This window comes from Papaver somniferum, chromosome 2 (assembly GCF_003573695.1).
Source record: "Papaver somniferum cultivar HN1 chromosome 2, ASM357369v1, whole genome shotgun sequence".
NCBI lineage: Eukaryota > Viridiplantae > Streptophyta > Magnoliopsida > Ranunculales > Papaveraceae > Papaver > Papaver somniferum.
The window spans coordinates 127,137,481-127,156,622 of NC_039359.1; the positions used below are offsets into that span (position 1 = coordinate 127,137,481).

Here is a 19,142-nt window from a genome sequence, read left to right on the forward strand (position 1 = left end):
AACTGATTTTGTTAAAATAAATTTCGATGCATCTTTTTGTAAGGCAACTAAATGTATGGGGTCTAGACTAATAGTTATTGATGATGCAGGTGAATTCAGAGGAGCATGGTGTATCCTAGCAGTAGCGGAGGATGAGGAACAAGCAAAAACAATAACAGCGTGTGAAGCTATAAAGCTGGCCAGGATGAAGCAGATTACAAACTTACAACCGGAAGGAGATAACTTAAATGTCGTTAATGCTTTGAAGGGAAAGGAATGATCTATTAAGTGGACCAATAATCCTATTATAAGGGACTGTCTTGAATTTCTTAAATGTTTTAATAAGAAGTCAGTTTCTCATGTTCCTAGAGAAACAAATAGTGTTATTCATGAACTAGCTAAAGTTCTCTTATTTTCTACCTTTTTAATTCCCATCTGGATCTAAATAATGCTGGAATCCCTCGTCATATCCCTTATGTAAATGACGGGAGGAAAATCTTAGGGTAGATATATCCACTTATGCGTAATTTTATTTCTTTTCCGATAAAAAAAAATGAACTAGTTAAAGAAGTAAATAGTAGTTCTAGTATTGTTTATTGAGAAGTTGTTGCGCCTCATTAGTTAGAGTCCCTAATTGGGGAAAAGTATGTAATAACATTTAGAATCAATTTGAATTTACCTATCCTATTAAAAAATATACTCCCTCCGTCCCAAATTAGATGAGCTAATTGGTTTTAAATTTTGTCTCATAATAGATGAGCTATCTCTCTAATCAAGAGGGTATTTCTAAAACTACCATTTTAATTGATTATTGTTACTATAAGAAATATGTATAATATTGATACCCATGTTTATATTCGTTACGTAGGTGTTTTAAAATGCTTTTCAACGATATAAAATTTACGAATAACCGTGGTATTGTTTATGAGATAAATCATTTCTAAGTTTTACTAGTTATTATCCATAAGGGTGTAATTGTAAAAAATACTTGCACATACTCTCATATCCTCCTTTGTCTTAAGAATTGTGCAAACTACAACAAGCTCATCTAATTTGGGACGGACATAGTATATATTTTGGATGCAAGATCGGATGAATATTGTTATTTTTGGACATCCATTAATATCCTATGTGCCCGTATAGGCTAAAATAGCCCATTAAAAACAAAATTGCCCATTCACGTTGAAGTGTCGACACTGGTAACCTATATGTCAAAAGATTCTAACACTAGTTAGGTTGCCTTCCTTGGGATCGATTAAATGAAATATGTTGTAATTTAGCAAAAGAAACTAAAATAATGTCTGTGATTGTTTATTGATTGAATAAGTAAGAATGTCTAAAATTCCAATGTGAATCCTCCAATCAAGTTCATTTGATCCTAAGGTTGTGGTCAATAGAAAAATAGTTATAAATAGTAGGCTAACTTTTGAGTATGGAAGAGTGAACATTTGGAGAATTCTTTTTGCGAGAAAATAAGTTAAGGCTGCTAAAGGTTATCAGAACCACCGGCATCAAAAGACTCAAAACAGGCAGTTGCTTGACGTGTAATAATATGTCTGCAACTTAATTGGCTCCATCACGTGTTAAATTATTTGCATTACATTGTCTAATCATCGCTACAAAAAATTATCAATCATGGGATTTGCAAGTAATAAGCTCGCATCAGCAATGTCTGATTTCTTAAGAAACAACGGTGGTTATGCTGTGATCGATGGTGGTTTTGCTACTGAACTTGAAAGACATGGTGCCGATCTTAATGACCCACTTTGGAGTGCTAAGTGTCTCATTGATTCTCCTCATTTGGTTAGACGAGTGCATCTTGACTACCTTGAAGCTGGTGCAGATATTATCATTACCCCATCTTATCAAGCTACAATCCAAGGTTTTATGGGAAAAGTGTTGAGATTATTAGTCCCATATTGTTTGGGTTTCTAAGATCCTGCGGTTTATAATCCTTTGGGCCTCTCCACTCATTGCCAATTGGTTTTGAGTTGGATGCCCGTATTCTAACATGGTATCTCGAGCAGGACTCGATCATGTTTCGTGAGTTTTTTGTTTCTTTGTTTTTTTTTTATTTTTTGGTTGAAAACTTCAACCAAAAATGTCTCAGAGTGAAGCTAACACTAATGGGAGATTGCCATCGGTATTGCTTAACGGGAAAAATTATGCGTTGGCCCTTGGTGGAAAGAAGAAATTGGGTTTTATTAATGGAAAAACAATTTGTCCTCCATCTAAAGAAGAACTGAAATATGAAGACTGGATTTCAGACGATCAAACAGTTAAAACTTGGATTCTCAATTCCATGGAAGCACCTATTGTTGAAATTTTCTCATTTTCTGATTCAGCCAAAGAATTGTGGGAAGCTGTAGCTGGGCTATATGGTAGTCAAAACAATGCAGCTCGCATATTTGAGTTGAAGCGTGAAATCGCTATGGCAAATCAAGATGAAAAATCTTTTACCGAACACCTTGGGAATCTTAAAAGGATGTGGGATGAACTTGATATGTATCGTCCACATACCAATGATGCAAAAGTTCTTTTAAAAAGGGCTGAAGAAGATAAAAATATTTCATTGCTCAATAGCTTGAAACCAGATTATGAGAATCTCAAAAGTAACGTGCTTATGAATGCTGATACTCCTACATTATCAAGTATTTGTGCTATGATTCAAAGAGAAGAAACTCGCAAGAAATCAATGAGTTTTGACTCCAAAAATGTTTTTGAGAAAGGAGAAACAAGTGCTCTTCTTGTGGAGAAAGAAGACAAGCGACGGTTTTCGGGTACAGACAGAGGTAAGCAAGTTTATAGAAACAAAAAGGAGAATTTCCATTGTGATCATTGCAAGAAAACTGGGCATACCGTGGATCGTTGTTGGGTTCTACATCCACATCTCAAAAATAATTTCAATAAAAATAGAAAAGATCATACCGCAGGATCTTAGAAACCCAGACAATGTGGGACTAATAATCTCAACAAAAAGGCTTCAACAAAGAAGAAAGTGAAGCCTTGTTGCTAAAGAGTGTCCAAATTGCATGTGAAGCACGTGCTGATTATTATGAAAATAATGGAAATGAAAGAAATCTTCGAAATTTTCCTGTTCTGGTTGCTGCTTCAGTAGGTAGCTATGGGGCTTATTTAGCTGACGGGTCTGAGTACAGTGGGAATTATGGTGAAAACGTTACACTTGAATATTTGAAGGAATTTCACAGGAGAAGATTACAGGTTCTAGCAGAATCTGGTGCTGATATGATTGCGTTCGAGACAATTCCGAATAAGCTCGAAGCTCAGGCTTATGCGGAACTGCTGGAGGAAGATGATATAAAGATCCCAGCATGGTTCTCCTTTACCTCCAAGGATGGTGTGAATGTGGTTAGCGGAGATTCCATCCTTGAATGTGCTTCAGTTGCTGATTCATGTGAGAAGGTCCTTGCTGTAGGGATCAACTGCACCCCTCCTCGGTTTATACATGGCTTGATTCTGACAATTCAGAAGGTGACCAACAAACCAATACTTATATACCCCAATAGTGGCGAGCAATGTGATGGTCAGACAAAAACATGGATACAATCTACTGTGGTATCGGACTTGGATTTCATTTGCTATGTGAATAAATGGCACGAAGCCGGTGCTTCTCTGATAGGAGGTTGCTGCAGGACTACTCCGAATACTATTAGAGCCATATCGAATAACCTCTCCAAAAGGCATGATGCTCCTAGGCCATCCGAGCCTGTAACATCTTCCCATCCAGTCAAGTATCAACTTGTAACATGAAGTTGTTGTATGAGACTGTAAAAGGGTGAAATGCAAATACAATTCATTAAAAAAAAAGCGACTCTGCTGGGGATCGAACCCAGAGTCTCTGGTTTCGTAGACCAGCGCCTTATCCATTGGGCCACAGAGTCGTGTTTGTTATACAATTGAGTGTTAAAATTCAAATTCCATCGAGCAATTTAAAGGCCGCCTCTCGCCAAGCTCAAAGGTTCTCACTTCTCAATGTATGAGCACAGGCTACACAGTGCTTTATTGCAGCTAGATGGCTATGCAACTATGTGAATCTTAGACCCTCAACTTTCTAAAACCTGCTTCTGTCTCGGATGTTGACGGAACTAAACCCCACAGCGCACCAGTTTGCTGTGCATTCTTCTAGTGTTGCTGATTTTGGAGTTGCTAGAGGCAAGTTCAATCTGGAGTAGTGACGCGTTCTTCGTGCTGACTAACATTTTTTTTCATGTTTTTAAGTCACTTAAGTAGCTATAACAACTTGGATTAAACCTGGGGAGCTATTCTCTGTGGAGGTTAATACTCAAAAGGGATCACTTGTTCTTCATTGGTTTTGAAGCTTGATAATTGCATTTTTTTTTCCTTGAATGTATATGTATATCTCAGCATATAAATGAAACTCAAAAGATTACAAACTCGCATACAAAATGAAACCCAAACTAAAAGAAGGGAAGCTTCGACATGGTGTTTACTGCTCAGAAAAGAACTTCTTACTGCCTGAGAATCTTTATATTGTCCAGATCTCCACACTGTCAGTATTACATCACTGTTGCATTGTTGCTGCAGCTGCGCGTGATTGTTCAGTCCACTTCCATACTTTTAGATCACCACTTCCATCTCCAGTAAAATACAAACCACCAGGAACAGTTTGAATAGCTCTAGTCTCCTCTTTGGCATAAATTTTTCCTCGTGCCTTAAACGATGGCAGGTCATAGAGGCAAACAGTGTTGTCATTGCATGAGCATATCAACACAGGTTTTCCTTGTGCATCAGGCATCCCAGAGAGCGCAAACAAACCATGTTCTTCTTCGTGGGTGTAAGTGACTTCTAACTTTCCAGTCTCGGTAACGGCCCAGACCTTTATTGTTTTGTCCAGAGAACATGACAACAAAAACTGATCCCAGCAAAGAACAGACATTACAACTGATGTGTGATCTGTCAGAGTATAAATGCACTGTAACGTCTCAAGTCCCCACACCCTTATTGTGTTATCCACGGATCCAGAGTAGAGTATATTAGCGCCTACGACTAACGTAACAACAGAAGCACTATGACCCTGAAGAGCAGCAGCCGGCTCAAAACCATTGGTCGCAGCAACAAATTTCCAGACCAATATTGTACCATCCTGTGTTCCAGCAAATAGCTTTTCATTGCCCACAGCCAAGGCGTAAACTTGTCCAGATGGACCACCAAGACTGAGCTCACTATTGGTTTGAGTATTCCAAGCCTTGACACAATTATTAATTCCAACAAAGACCCAGGGATCTTCACTGATGACGCAACCAACTTCAGATCCAAGGTTAATTACAGTAGCACACTTGCCAGTTAGACATTCCCAGACACGAACAGTTCCATCTTTGCCACCAGAATATAATTTGTTAGACCCAATTGGTTTAGCAATCCCGGTAATGACCTTCTCCTTCTCGTGTCCAGCAAGTTGCGCCAACATTGTGAAATCATCACTGACAAACCATTGATGCAAGAATTTACATCTTTCACCGTAAGAACATTTACCAGCCATCCAATATTTGCAAATCTGATCCCGAGTGTTCAGAGGAGCCTTAAATCCTGTACTTTTAGGTACTGCACCAGCTTGATTGCCCCATTTTGAAGGCACTCGATTGTACGTATTCGGTTTTCTTTGCGGAAACGAGCCGGAAAGAGAGAAATTCCTCTGGTTTGAAGGTTGCTGTCTCCCGTTGTTGCTATTTGGCTGTGGAAGTTCACCGTGGCGATACTGACATGGATTACGTGTACATCTAACCGCCCTCCAATGACGACAAACTTCATCTATTGTTGGCACTCCTCCTCCCGATCTATTGACTATCCTCTTCGTATTGTCGATCCCCATAACTTCACTGATTTGAATTAAAATTTGATCGGCAGTATAAGAATCAACCTGACGGAATGGAAAGGAAATAAATAAAGAAGCCCCAAAATCTCTCTGGTTTATCTCTCCCTCTGTATTCCTGAACGAAAAACTAGTTTCGGCAAGTCAGGTGCCTTCATATTTATAGGGAAAGAAGTGTGTGTAAATTACAATTATGCCATTTCTTAGTTTAAGCAACTTTCCATATCTTGGCGTCTGTTAATTACAAGTAAGCCATTTCTCAGCTTAAGTATGACGCGCTAACTCGAGGAGGAAAATAGGAAATAAATAATTAGTTAAGGATACGGCCATTGGTAGAGTAGGCCCCAGAAGATGAACAGTAGGACTGCATTGCATATTGCAGCTGGTGCAGGACACTCGAACTTCGTGCTAAAACTGGTGGAACTCATGCCCATAGAAGCACTTGAATTGAAAGATAGTTACGATGCTAATACAGCCCTTCCCCTTGCTGTCATTGCTGGACTAGACGATGCTGTCAAAGTAATGGTGTAAAAATTAACATAGAAACTTAACACGTATATGCAATAAAAATGGGTTGAACCCCCTACTCAGTGCTGCTATTCATATTACTCAAGAGCATACAGAAATGCTTAGATATCTATATATGTGATGTTATGAAAGATGAAGAATCGAGTTCCTTTCAAAGTCATTGGGGAGCTCATCTTATATGCAGCATAACTCGTGCTGATTTATTCAAAATGTGAGATAGCGTGAATGTAAGAGTACTGTACGAGGGGATCAAATTATACACTCCTAAATTGTGAATTCACCGAAGAGGGAGTACTGGGAAAATGGTACACACACGCACTCGCCATACCTTTTTGTATTTTGTTTTTGTATCATTTTCAGCCTCACCTTTTGTTGGAAAAAATTGGGTTTCACAAAGGATGAATGAATCATAGAAGAAAGTGTTGCACTCCAAAACTTTCAAGGCTTGTATAAATTTCTTTTAGACAAATATTTCTACCCTCCCAATAACAATTGGCGATTACAACAGGTATGCGAAATATTGCCTTCAGGATACAATGAAAGCCCTGCAACGAAAACTGAATTCAAGGTTTGTACCCCTTGATTCAATCAAGAACACACAAAGAGATTTCTGATTTCTGATGATGCTTTTTGAAACAGAGAAAACAGATTGATTTTTCTTATATGTTTAAACGAAACTGGGAGAAGCTATTTATAAAGGGTTTTGCACCTGTTGGGAATAGGTTTTTATTCGCCAACAGGTTTCTATTCACGAAACGTCGGGTTCCTTCATCAACAGACATCAATGGTGTCTTTTGGATTCGAAATTTTCGAACAGGCTTTTATCGGCCAAATAAAACCTTCAGTTCAAAAATTCTTGGTGGGCGATGCCCCCCAGGACCCCCCTTTGGTAAGCGGTGTTGAAAATATTCCAACATTCTCCCCCTATTTTCAAAAACCATAAAACAAAGTTAAAACTTTTAAATCAGAGTGACTGCATCACCGAAGTGACTGCCTACGTACCCGAGTGGGATCAAGCCAACGTAGTTCAAGCACAATTGAGACTAAGCATCATCGTTGAAATCAACACATAAATGATAGGTATCTTTTGGATTTGAACCTTCACTTAGTGTAAGAAACTCAAAGCCTTATCGAGGTTCTATGGTGAAACCAGTCTTGAACCAAGTACCCCTTATGATAAAACCGGAGTCTCCACACATATTGATTTCATAAAATCATGTGTTCTGTAGCCAAGCACGTTAATGGCCATGTGCTTATATCCTTGTTCATGAGTCTTCTTTAGAGAACGGTCTTCTTCTCTTAGGAAACGGCCTTATTTCCATACTCATATAGGTAAGTCTCGAAGGTGTTTCTGCGATACACCTTTTACTAATCATAGACTCATTAAGGATTTACATCCATCCTATTTTCTTGCAGAAACCAGCACTAATAAGAAATGGGAAGTTTTTATATTGTGCTCCATAATCTACTTCCATAACTTGTTGGTACCACATTGAACCTTGTTTATCCTTTTCAAAACATAGGTTGGGTTTCTTCTATGGGAGATCAAACTTCCTTCACAGACCTTAGTCCCATTTCTTTCCTTTTTATTGAAACCACTGAACTTGGTAGACTTTTCGTAAATGGGTCTGCCAAATTCCTCTTTGATTCAATAAAGTTAACCGTAACTACTCCCCTCTTGAGTAGTTGCCTAACCATGTAGTGTCTAAGACTTGCATGTCTAGACTTTCCATTATAAGTCTTATTAGAGACATTATAGATTGTAGCTTGATTATCACAATTAATCAAGACCGCCGGAGTTGGCTTCTTCCAAAAAGGAATCTCCATAAGTAGGTTTCTAAGCCAATCTGCCTCCTTACATGCATCAGTTAAAGCTATCAATTCTGACAACATTGTTGAATCAGAAATACAAGTCTGCTTCTTGGAACTCCAAGACACAGCAGCACCCCCTAATGTAAAAATCCATCCAGAAGTTGACTTGGAATTTGATTCTACATTGTTCCAGTTAGCATCGCTGTACCCCTCTACTGCAGCGGGATAGCCTTGGTAATGCAAACCAAAATTTATTGTTCCTTTCAAGTAAGCCATAACTCTTGAAACTGCTTTCCAGTGTTCATATCCTGGATTACTTGAGAAACGACATAATATTCCCACGGCTTGGGCTATGTCCGGTCTTGTGCAATGCATAGCGTACATAAGACTCCCAATAACACTAGAATACTCAAGTTGAGCATGAGTACGGCCGGTGTTCTTCATTAACTTGATAGTATGGTCTAAAGGAGTAGGTGCTGGATTGTCATCAAAGTGACCATATTTCTTGAGAAATTTCTCAATATAATGAGATTGAGTTAAAACCAACTCATCTCCCTTTCTTAGGATCTTAATTCCCAAGATTACATCAGCCTCTCCTAAATCCTTCATATCAAAGTTAGAACTAAGAAACTTCTTTGTTTCTTCCACAACAGATATGTCAGACCCAAAGATTAACATATCATCAACATACAAACAGAGAATCACACAACCAGAACTATCATGCTTACTATAGATACATTTGTCCGCATCATTCACCACAAAACCATATGACAAAACTACTTTATCAAACTTCTCATGCCATTGCATAGGGGCTTGCTTCAAACCATAGAGAGATTTCACTAACTTGCAAACTTTCTTCTCTTGGCCTGGTATATGAAACCTTCAGGTTGTTCCATATATATCTCTTCTTCTAAATCCCCATTTAGAAAAGCAGTTTTGACATCCATTTGATGCACAACCAACTTATGAATAGAAGCAAGTGCAATCAAGCAACGAATGGATGAGATGCGGGCAACAGGAGCATATGTATCAAAGTAATCAATACCATGTCTTTGTTTATAACCCTTGGCAACTAGCCTTGCCTTAAACTTATCAACTTCACCATCAGCTCTCAACTTTCTCTTGAATATCCATTTACTTCCTATTGCTTTAGCACCAGGAGGTAAATTTACTAATACCCAAGTCCCGTTAGTCAAAAGCGAATGCTTTTCATCATTGATGGCTTCTTTCCAGAAATTTGCATCTCTAGAACTCATGGCTTCAGCATAAGTTTTAGGGTCATCATCAGTATGCATAACATACTGGTTAACACTAAGAATTCTATTCTTATTTGCCTCTACAAGGTAATAAATAAAGTTTGGATCAGGCTTTTTCTCAATCCTTCCTCTCTTACTCCTTCTAGGTTCGATATCTTCAGTAGGCACTGAAATATCATTGTCATGAGTAGGAGAGGGATTTTCATCATTGTTATCAATCTCCATAGGTTCTAGATCAGGTAACAATGGATTCTCCATGGGTTGCATTTGAGAACTGTTCCTATTTAAGTTCTCAAAGAATTCCACATCTACAGATTCTATAATCTCAAAAGTGTCAAGGTTTATAAATCTGTAGGTGATACTATTAAGAGAGTATCCCACAAAAGCACATTTATAAGCCCTGTTTCCCAACTTTGGTCTTTTGGGATCAGGCTTTCGAACATATGCTAAACAACCCCAGACTTTAAGTCTTCTCAAGTTTGGTTTCCTCTTAAACCACAACTCATAAGGAGAAACACTCTTCTTTTTCAAAGGAATTCTATTCAAAATATAACATGCAGACAACATAGCTTCACCCCACAAAGAATTAGGCAAACCAGAACTTATAAGCATGCAATTAACCATATCAATCAAAGTTCTATTTTTCCTTTCAGCCATACCATTTTGTTGAGGTGTGTAAGGTGCAGTACGTTGATGAACTAAACCATGCTCTTGACAAAAGGAATTAAATTCAGTAGGAAAGTATTCACCACCACGATCAGAACGTAAAATCTTAATTTTGTGCTCTAATTGTGTCTCTACTTCTGCTTTATAAATCCTAAATTTATCAAAGACTTCATCCTTAGATTTCATTAAATATGTATAAGCATATCTAGTACTATCTTCTATAAAAGTGACATAATACTTATTTCCACCACGAGTGGCAGAACCATGCAAATCACCCACATCACTATGTACTAATTCAAGTAAGGAAGAATTTCGTACTACAGACTTATGGGAAATTCTAGTTATCTTTGCTTGCACACATATTTCACATTTAGAAGCATGATCAAAATTGCAATCAGAAATCAAGCCTAATCGATTCATGTTTCTAAGAGAACCATAATTCACATGCCCTAATCTACCATGCCATAAATTAACAGAGTCAACAATATAAGCAGAACCATTATTTATTAAATTAAGCTTAATCATCCCATTACAAGCATATCCTTGTCCAACAAACACACCATTTTTGGACAACACAAACTTATTAGACTCATAGGTCGTCTTGAATCCAGCCTTCATAACAAGGTCGCCGGAAACAAGGTTCTTCACGATGTCAGGGACATGTAAAACATTAGTAAGAGTCACAGTCTTTCCCGAAGTAAACGAGAGTTCAACAGTGCCTTTCCCAATAACTTTGCTGCGTTGACCGTTTGCGGAGACAACATCGTTTCCTTCTCCACTAACCGGTTCGTATGTCTTGTAAAGATTTCTATCCTTACAGATATGGATGGTTGCACCATTGTCGTACCACCATCCACCCCCAGTTTCAGCAACAGCATTGGCGGCTTGCACCACGATCACAAGTTTGTCATCGACCATATTTGCCTCCTTTTTCTGGTTCTGCTGTTGTTTCTTTTTGAGACGACAGTCACGAGCAAAATGGCCGGGTTTGTCACAGAAGTAGCAAGGGCCGACAGCGCCCTTCTTCTTACTCTTCTTGTTGGGATGCTTCTTAAACTGAGTATCATTCTTAGGTTTCAAGGAATTCGGTGTTTTAGATTCTTCTACGCTATTCACCTTAGAATGGTTTTCAGAATGTGGACTATCCTTAAGTTCTCGCTTACGAGAGTCCTCTTCTATGCGAAGATGACGTTGTAAGGCCTCTAAATCATAGTCAGTCTCAGCATGCTTAAGTTTCTTCTTATAACCATTCCAAGAAGGGGGGAGACGAGAAATAATAACCCCAACAACAAACGCAGAAACAAGATCAATTCCAGCATCCTTAAGTGATTAACTATGAGTAAAAGTTCACTGACCTGGGCAATGATTGACTTACTGTCAACCATCTTAAAATCCATGAAATTGCAAATCAGGAATTTCTTGTTGCTTGCTTCAGAAATCTTGTATTTGTTGTCAAGCGCAGTCCACAATCCCTTTGCAGTCCCAATACTCCGATGTGCATTGTACACATGTTTGTCCAGAGCATTCAAAATATGACCACGACACATGAAATCATCTTCCTGACGCTGCTTTCGTCTAGCCTTCAATTCCTCAGTGTCATTGTCAGTTGCAGCAGGAATTTCCTCCAATCCATCTTCAAGTATGTACCACAACTTGATGGTGATCAGGAAAAACTTCACAGTCTCTTGCCAACGGGTAAAACCTTCACCATCAAAACGTTCCAATCGAGTAAAGGTTTGGTTCATCACTTGCAGAGATTGAGCAGTAGCATTCGAATTCGAAGATTCACCCTCCATTGCCAGAAGATATTTGTCTAAAAACTGTTGGAAAAAATTGGGTTTCACAAAGGATGAATGAATCAGAGAAGAAAGTGTTGCACTCCAAAACTTTCAAGGCTTGTATAAATTTCTTTTAGACAAATATTTCTACCCTCCCAATAACAATTGGCGATTACAACAGGTATGCGAAATATTGCCTTCAGGATACAATGAAAGCCCTGCAACGAAAACTGAATTCAAGGTTTGTACCCCTTGATTCAATCAAGAACACACAAAGAGATTTCTGATTTCTGATGATGCTTTTTGAAACAGAGAAAACAGATTGATTTTTCTTATATGTTTAAACGAAACTGGGAGAAGCTATTTATAAAGGGTTTTGCACCTGTTGGGAATAGGTTTTTATTCGCCAACAGGTTTCTATTCACGAAACGTCGGGTTCCTTCATCAACAGACATCAATGGTGTCTTTTGGATTCGAAATTTTCGAACAGGCTTTTATCGGCCAAATAAAACCTTCAGTTCAAAAATTCTTGGTGGGCGATGCCCCCCCCAGGACCCCCCTTTGGTAAGCGGTGTTGAAAATATTCCAACACCTTTTATTCTCTTTCTAAAAAGTTTCGTAATTTTCTTCGTCTTGATGATATGTGGATAAGATTTTCAATGAGATTTCCATACGTTAAATCCAAATTGTAGGAATGGGTATTGCATGGATGGATGCATTCCCATCTCTACTTTGTCTCCACACTTTACTGAACACACACTCAGAGCAACAGGTACAGCGAACAATCTCACCACTCTCTCTCTCAGAAAATACCCAGAATGAGATTTTGTTTCATTTTTTCTTGGAGCTAAAAAAAAACCCACAAATGTAATCAATTTCTATCTAACTGTTGGTCTTTCTGCTGGAAAGTAATTTTCTCAAGCTAGAAAAAATTTGTAGTTTCATGGAAATTTTCACTGTTCTTGTGGAAAACCTAAAACTTTGATTGAATTCTTGTGGCTTTTATTAATTGACAATATAATCAAAGTAGATTCAGGGTTTTTTAGTAGGTTGTACTTTGAAGTGCTGAACTGATGAGCTTGATACATAATTTAAGCTTGTATATTGACTTATTTGATTCTGAATTTGCGTATCATCTACAAAAATATCATGGTTCATAGAAATTGATGAGCATTATCTGCTTCATTGTTTGAGGTCATAGAAATACAGTATTGATGCAGGGCTAAGGCCTAAAGCAGATTGTTTAGAACTTAAATCCCCCGCACACCCTTACAGACATATCGCGACATTTCTAGCCTCCGATTGAAAACTTAATTAACTATGAGAATTCTTGTGTTTCTCTTGTTTCCCATCACCTATGTTCTTCATTGTAGCTATTCATGTCTTCTCGGGTCTTTCTGTGGTAGATCCATTTAATATCTTTCCATATTCAATTCCAAGCAAGAATTTGTTTTTTGGTGTTACCCATCTAAAATTGCAGAACTTGCATGATTAAGCTTCTTTATTTGTATATTTCGGAGAACAACAATATGATGAGTACCTTTCCCTTTCTGTTTGTCAGATTTCTGCCATCTACCAATTGAGCAGTAATATTTGCAAGTTCAGACTAGAGGATTGTATAAGGGAATGGAAGAACCCCGGAGGGAGAAGACTAGTTCCAGTTCCAATGTAGAGAGGGTTCAAGCTGCACATAGTAATGTATGATGTCTCTCCCACTTGTTGGCCGTTTTTGAAGCATGTAAAATCTTATGAATATGTTTTGCTCAAACCTGACATGTAATGTGTATTGGTTAAAACTGCTTCTCTTTTGTTAGGTAATGTGCTTTAGGAGCTAATTATTATGGTACAGAATCCATAGATTGCATTTTGTTCCAATTGTTAAATTTGATGACTTACTATTCGCAGGAACAACATCGGGAGCTGAAGAACCAAGGAAATCCAATTTCACGCTCTCCAAGTTCTCAAATTCAATTGAAATGCATGATTTGTTCGACCAAAGGTAGTTGCCAATCAGTTCGCTCAAGAACCAAGCTGATGAACATTTTTATAGATAAAGGGACACCCAAAGAAGCACAGTCTATTTTCAACACTTTAATGGAAGAGGGACACAAGCCAACCTTGATAACTTACACAACCCTCTTAGCGTCACTAACAGCTCAGAAGCATTTTAAGTTGATTCCTTCAGTACTAGCTCAAGTGGAAGAACATGGAATGAAACCAGACTCGATATTCTTCAATGCCATTATCAATGCTTTCTCCGAGTCTGGGAACGTAGAGGAAGCCATGAACACCTTCTGGAAGATGAAGGAAAGCGGATGCAAACCTACAGCCAGCACCTTCAATACCTTAATTAAAGGGTATGGAATTGTGGGTAAGCCTGAAGAGTCGTTAAAGTTACTTGAGCTGATGTCACAGGAGGAGAATGCAAAACCAAATCTGAGAACATATAACATTCTTATCAGAGCTTGGTGCAATAAAAACAATATCACTGAAGCATGGAATGTGGTATATAAAATGGTGGGATCTGGTATGCAGCCTGATGCTGTCACTTTCAATACCATAGCAAGAGCTTATGCCCTCGATGGGAAGACGAGCATGGCTGAAGGGGTGATACTGGAAATGCAAAGCAGTAATGTGAAGCCGAATGAACGAACTTGTGGTATTATAATTAGTGGGTATTGCAAAGAAGGGAACATGAGGGATGCTTTGAGGTTTGTGTATAGGATGAAGGATCTTAGGGTGTACCCTAATCTTGTTGTTTTCAACTCTCTGATCAAAGGCTTTCTGGACATTACAGACATGGATGGGGTTGATGAGGTGAGTTTGGACCTGATTAGTATGATTCACCTTTTTCATAAATGTTTATTCAACACTTAGCCGTTATGCACGCATCCAATGTCTACAATCTGACATTGCGGTAAATAGCATTATGGTAAACATAATTCTCGTTGTTTATTGAATTTTCTCCTTTATCCCTTCTTATCAAGTTATAATGTTGGGCAGTTCCCTTTTGTCACTAGGAATTCATGATATGACCATAAGTACTTCACTTGTGATGGTTCACTGGCAGCTATTAAGTTTTATTGAATGAAAAAAACTGAATTTTCTGTTATACCTCCTCACGTTATTTTACATAGGCCTTATTTTTACTCGACGTGATGCCTCACTAGGTAATAAGTACTCATATGGTCTCTGTCTTACAGGTTCTAGCGCTGATGGAAGAATTCAGAGTGAAACCTGATGTAATTACTTTCAGCACCATCATGAATTCGTGGAGTGCACAGGGTCTCATGGAAAAATGCAGGGAGACCTTTGAAGACATGGTGGAAGCTGGTATAAAACCTGATACTCAGGCGTACAGTATCCTCGCAAAAGGGTACGTCAGAGCACGAGAGCCTGAGAAGGCTGAAGCCCTCCTGTCAATAATGGCTGAATCGGGTGTCCATCCCAACGTTGTAATCTTTACCACCATCATCAGTGGGTGGTGCAGTGCAACCAATATGGATAATGCAATCAGAGTTTTTGAGAAGATGTGTGACTTGGGTGTTTCTCCCAATCTGAAGACATTTGAAACCCTGATATGGGGATACAGTGAAGCAAGGCAGCCAATTAAAGCAGAAGAGTTGCTCCAAACCATGGAAAAAATGGGTGTTCCTCCCACGGAAAGTACCATTGAGCTTGTTTCAGACGCTTGGCTGTATATTGGTTTAGCAAACAAGGCAAGCAGAATCCTTGGGACTGGAAACGAAATGGAAGTGACAAACGCGTTGGAAATGGAGAAACGCAATGAGATACCAAAGGAAAGTTTGGAAAGAATCTATCAGAAACAAAACCCAACTGCCTCATATTCGAACATGTTTTCTGTTCCTGGATTAGCTGTAAGTGATCAGCAAAACTCATCTGTTGCTTCCAAAAGAAGTAGGATGTTATTGGGAGACACTGAGATCTCGTCAGAAAGCCTTTGGACAGCAACAAAATGCAGGTTTCTTAGTCGCACATGTAGGTACGCGGCGAAATCCCCAATCATATGCCAGAAGCAGTCTCATTTACAGCTTGGAATGCACGGGCATCTTGTAAATTCTTCTAGTTTGGTCTTCCTTAATTGAAGCTGTCAGTATTTCCAAGTGACCTAACTCTGAATCTTTTGGTGGTTACATTGCAATTCTGTTCGATCTCTCGTGGAAGCACAGCTTGTTCTGATTCAATACACTTCCTTAAATATTGTAGATACCAAAACAGGTCATCCATTTAAAGACTGGACCTCTTTGTTTGTGCAGTCTAATCTGTATTTGTCAATATCTGTTACACTGCATGTACACATTGTTGATATTCTGATGTAATGAAACACTGTCAATTTCTTTCATTTACTCTAAAGAAATGCTGCTTTTCTCTTAGAATGGCAGTTCTCACTGATGCTATTTACTGTGTAGTGTTGTCTTGGGAAGTATGCAGTGGAGGTTTATCAGCCCCTACTAGTATAAATCCCTATTTTTGGTCCCTAGCCTGTCTCAAACTTGATAGTACAACAATGGCTTTTTATTCCAGGTGATCACTGAACAGCTTTGAAGTGTAAATACTACCTCCGTTTTTTTTTTTAAAAAAAAGAGATTACATAGGTTTTTTAGTTTGGCATATTTTTAGGCTAAAATGAAAATGTGATAGTATCTCTTTTTATAAAATGAGGGAGTAGAAAATAAATTCACAGAGAAGCCAACAAATAACTCTTAATAAGTGTGGTAACCCACAGAGGTCAGTACAAAGTTACAATTGGAAGAACAAGACAACTATAATAAGTGTCTGTAGACTATTCATATCTGGCGAGATTGGGGTATAATCAAACTAATTGGGGTATACCCAATAAGACAAAATCTGGTTATTTTGAAGTAAAATCGAGCCACCCCTTAAGCTTGTATTTTCTAAATGGCTAATATGCCCTTGGTTAATTAACACTAAAATTCTGATTAGGTTAATTAATTGAGTTTAGATTAAAATTTTATAATTATGAATTCAATAGATTAAACCTTTCATCTGTCTTATGAGTTCGATTTCGATCAAAAAAATTGGTTTTGAAAATGCATAAGGTCGGCAAGGTAAACGTTTGAATAAGGTGTCGACCAAAGGTTGTCGGCAAGGTCTGCTTTGAATAAGCTGCCGACTAAGAGAGGTCGTCATGGTTTTTGGATGCAGAATACTTCGACCGATTTTCGGCCGGAAGGGTCTTTGAATGAAGAATACGCCGACTATCTTGGGCCAGAATTTTACAGTCGACATGGAAAATTTTCCTACAATGCCGGCGATCATATGGTCGGCATGCACATAATTTTTAGCACTGTCGGCTGACCTGTAGTCGGCATGATAAGGATTTATAACCATGCCGGCATGATAAGGATTTATAACCATGCCGGCATGTACTTATACCAAACAGAAAACAGAATATGGGAAGATGTAATTCACTTTATTCATTCAATTTTGGTTACTACATTGATTGAAACATAAAACCTAATCCTTGTCGACGGAAAAACGAATGCACTTAGCATGTGCATCAAGCCTTTGAACCCCTAGGAGACCCTAGTGGACGAGTTATAGTCTCGTGAGGGCTTATATAGAGGTATACCCACAAAACCTATACAAAAACTTCTAAAGCCATCAATCTTCCTCCGACGAAGACGATACAATATCCAAGTAGTCCGGGTTATCATCTGGGATTCTTTCGGCCAAGAAGTGATAGCTTGCATCGAACGCGAATGCTTCCCCCTTTACCTCCAAGTAGCGCGCTTTCACGACTTCGTGCTACAAAACACAAACTTACATTTGTTAGTGGTGTTTTATTGAAAGATTAAACAACATGGGTTAGGTAAAAAAAACCACAAAATTACTTACAAATTGTGCAATGGACAAGGTGAAGGGGCGAGTGTTAAAAATCCGAGGTTGGAGAGCTAAAAAAGCAAGTATTGCATTTTCTATGACTAGGTGCCTATCGTGCACTTGTTGAACACTTCTTGCGTTAGGATTCCCAAACTCTTGGCCAAATGTGTTGTGTACCCTAGCCCAAAAGGTCGTGGAATCCACCCTTTCGGAGGATTGACGTCTAAGTCGTTTTTCCGCATACCAAGCTTTGGTGATTGCCAAATCTTCATTAGAATCAAATGAAGTCATTGTTGTTTGTAGAGGTATTGGGAGAGTTAGATGGAGTATATGATGATATGAGCTTTGGAGAGCATATGGAACTAGGTGTATGTTGTTTTGTAGAGAAAACTAGTGTATTTATAGGATGGTGCCCAAATTTGGCTGTTATAGTGCACAAGTACAAGTCAATCAATGCAATTGTATTTGCAAAAAATTTGAAATTTCAATCCGTCGGCACTGTTTTATTTCACCAGTATGCCGACTAAGTCAGGCCGGCGGGGTTTGAAATTTGTTACCATGCCGACCTGATGATGATTTTAGGCATCAGGAGACCAGTTTCTCCTATGTATCCGCCGGAACTGTATTGGGTCTTAAGCATGCCGCTTGGATTTGGCCGGCAGGGTATGAATTTTGTTACTATGCCGACCTAATATGATTTTAGGCATCAGGAAAAGGTTTTTCTTCTGTGTATCCGCCGGAACTGTATTGAGTCATTAGCATGCCGGCTAGGATTCGGCCGGCAAGGTATGAAATTTTGTTACCATGCCGACCTTATATGATTTTAGGCATCTGGAGAAAGGTTTTTTTTGCCACACATAGCCGGTAGGGTCGATAACATATTATCTTGTCGGCACGTAAACAAACGGCTAGGTAGGAATCGTATTACCTTGCCGACCCTGGTAACTACACAATTTCCGTTGTCAGGGTCGTCAGTCTGACAATTCACAACCTTTCCGGCCCTGGAACAGTCGGCAATGTAACTTTAAAAAAGCATGACGGCATAAGTATTGAAACTTTACATAGCTAAACAAACCATTCATTCAACAACTATAAATCCAACACTTTTTGTCCAAAATACGAAAACATGTCCCATAAACCTTAAAAAAACATTTGTCCACACCATTAACTTAAACATTTGTCCACCACAACATAAAGAAATAAACTGGGAAAGCATTCATTCACCACGACCACGACCACCACCACGGCCCAGTTTAGGAACACTACCACTGCTGCTACCTTCACCACCACGACCGCGACGAGCCCTCTTTTTGTCAGCATTCAGCTTGGCTTGTGCTTCCCTCCTAGATTTTTCTTCCACCTTTACTTCAGCCTCAAGTTGCTTGAACAATTCATGAGCATCCTCAT

At 38.7% G+C, this 19,142-nt stretch overlaps 3 protein-coding genes and 1 non-coding gene across 7 annotated transcripts; 2 read left to right on the forward strand and 2 right to left on the reverse strand.

The window, feature by feature from the left end:
* The first annotated feature begins 1,614 nt into the window (after window positions 1–1,614).
* LOC113351919 (homocysteine S-methyltransferase 2-like) lies at window positions 1,615–3,750 on the forward strand. Its single transcript, XM_026595825.1, has 2 exons — window positions 1,615–1,865; window positions 2,949–3,750. The coding sequence occupies exons 1-2, from the start codon at window positions 1,615–1,617 to the stop codon at window positions 3,748–3,750; spliced, it is 1,053 nt and encodes a 350-aa protein (XP_026451610.1).
* A 58-nt stretch (window positions 3,751–3,808) lies between these two features.
* Window positions 3,809–3,881, reverse strand: TRNAR-ACG. The gene has a single exon. It is a non-coding gene; the product is annotated as a tRNA-Arg (tRNA).
* A 641-nt stretch (window positions 3,882–4,522) lies between these two features.
* Window positions 4,523–5,830, reverse strand: LOC113351920 (zinc finger CCCH domain-containing protein 17-like). The gene has a single exon (XM_026595826.1). The coding sequence runs from the start codon at window positions 5,828–5,830 to the stop codon at window positions 4,523–4,525; it is 1,308 nt and encodes a 435-aa protein (XP_026451611.1).
* Window positions 5,831–12,506: 6,676 nt separating this feature from the next.
* On the forward strand, window positions 12,507–16,233 carry LOC113349075 (pentatricopeptide repeat-containing protein At5g25630-like). Of its 4 annotated transcripts, none has more exons than XM_026592990.1 (4): window positions 12,507–12,642; window positions 13,432–13,568; window positions 13,776–14,687; window positions 15,074–16,233. In XM_026592990.1, exons 2-4 carry the CDS (start codon window positions 13,497–13,499, stop codon window positions 15,974–15,976), a joined length of 1,887 nt encoding a protein of 628 aa, XP_026448775.1. In that variant the 5' UTR covers window positions 12,507–12,642; window positions 13,432–13,496; the 3' UTR covers window positions 15,977–16,233. The 4 variants fall into 4 exon arrangements, with proteins under 4 accessions (XP_026448775.1, XP_026448777.1, XP_026448776.1 ...); XM_026592992.1 differs by having other exon boundaries at window positions 12,634–12,737; XM_026592991.1 differs by lacking the exon at window positions 12,507–12,642 and adding an exon at window positions 12,646–12,778.
* Window positions 16,234–19,142: the final 2,909 nt, after the last annotated feature.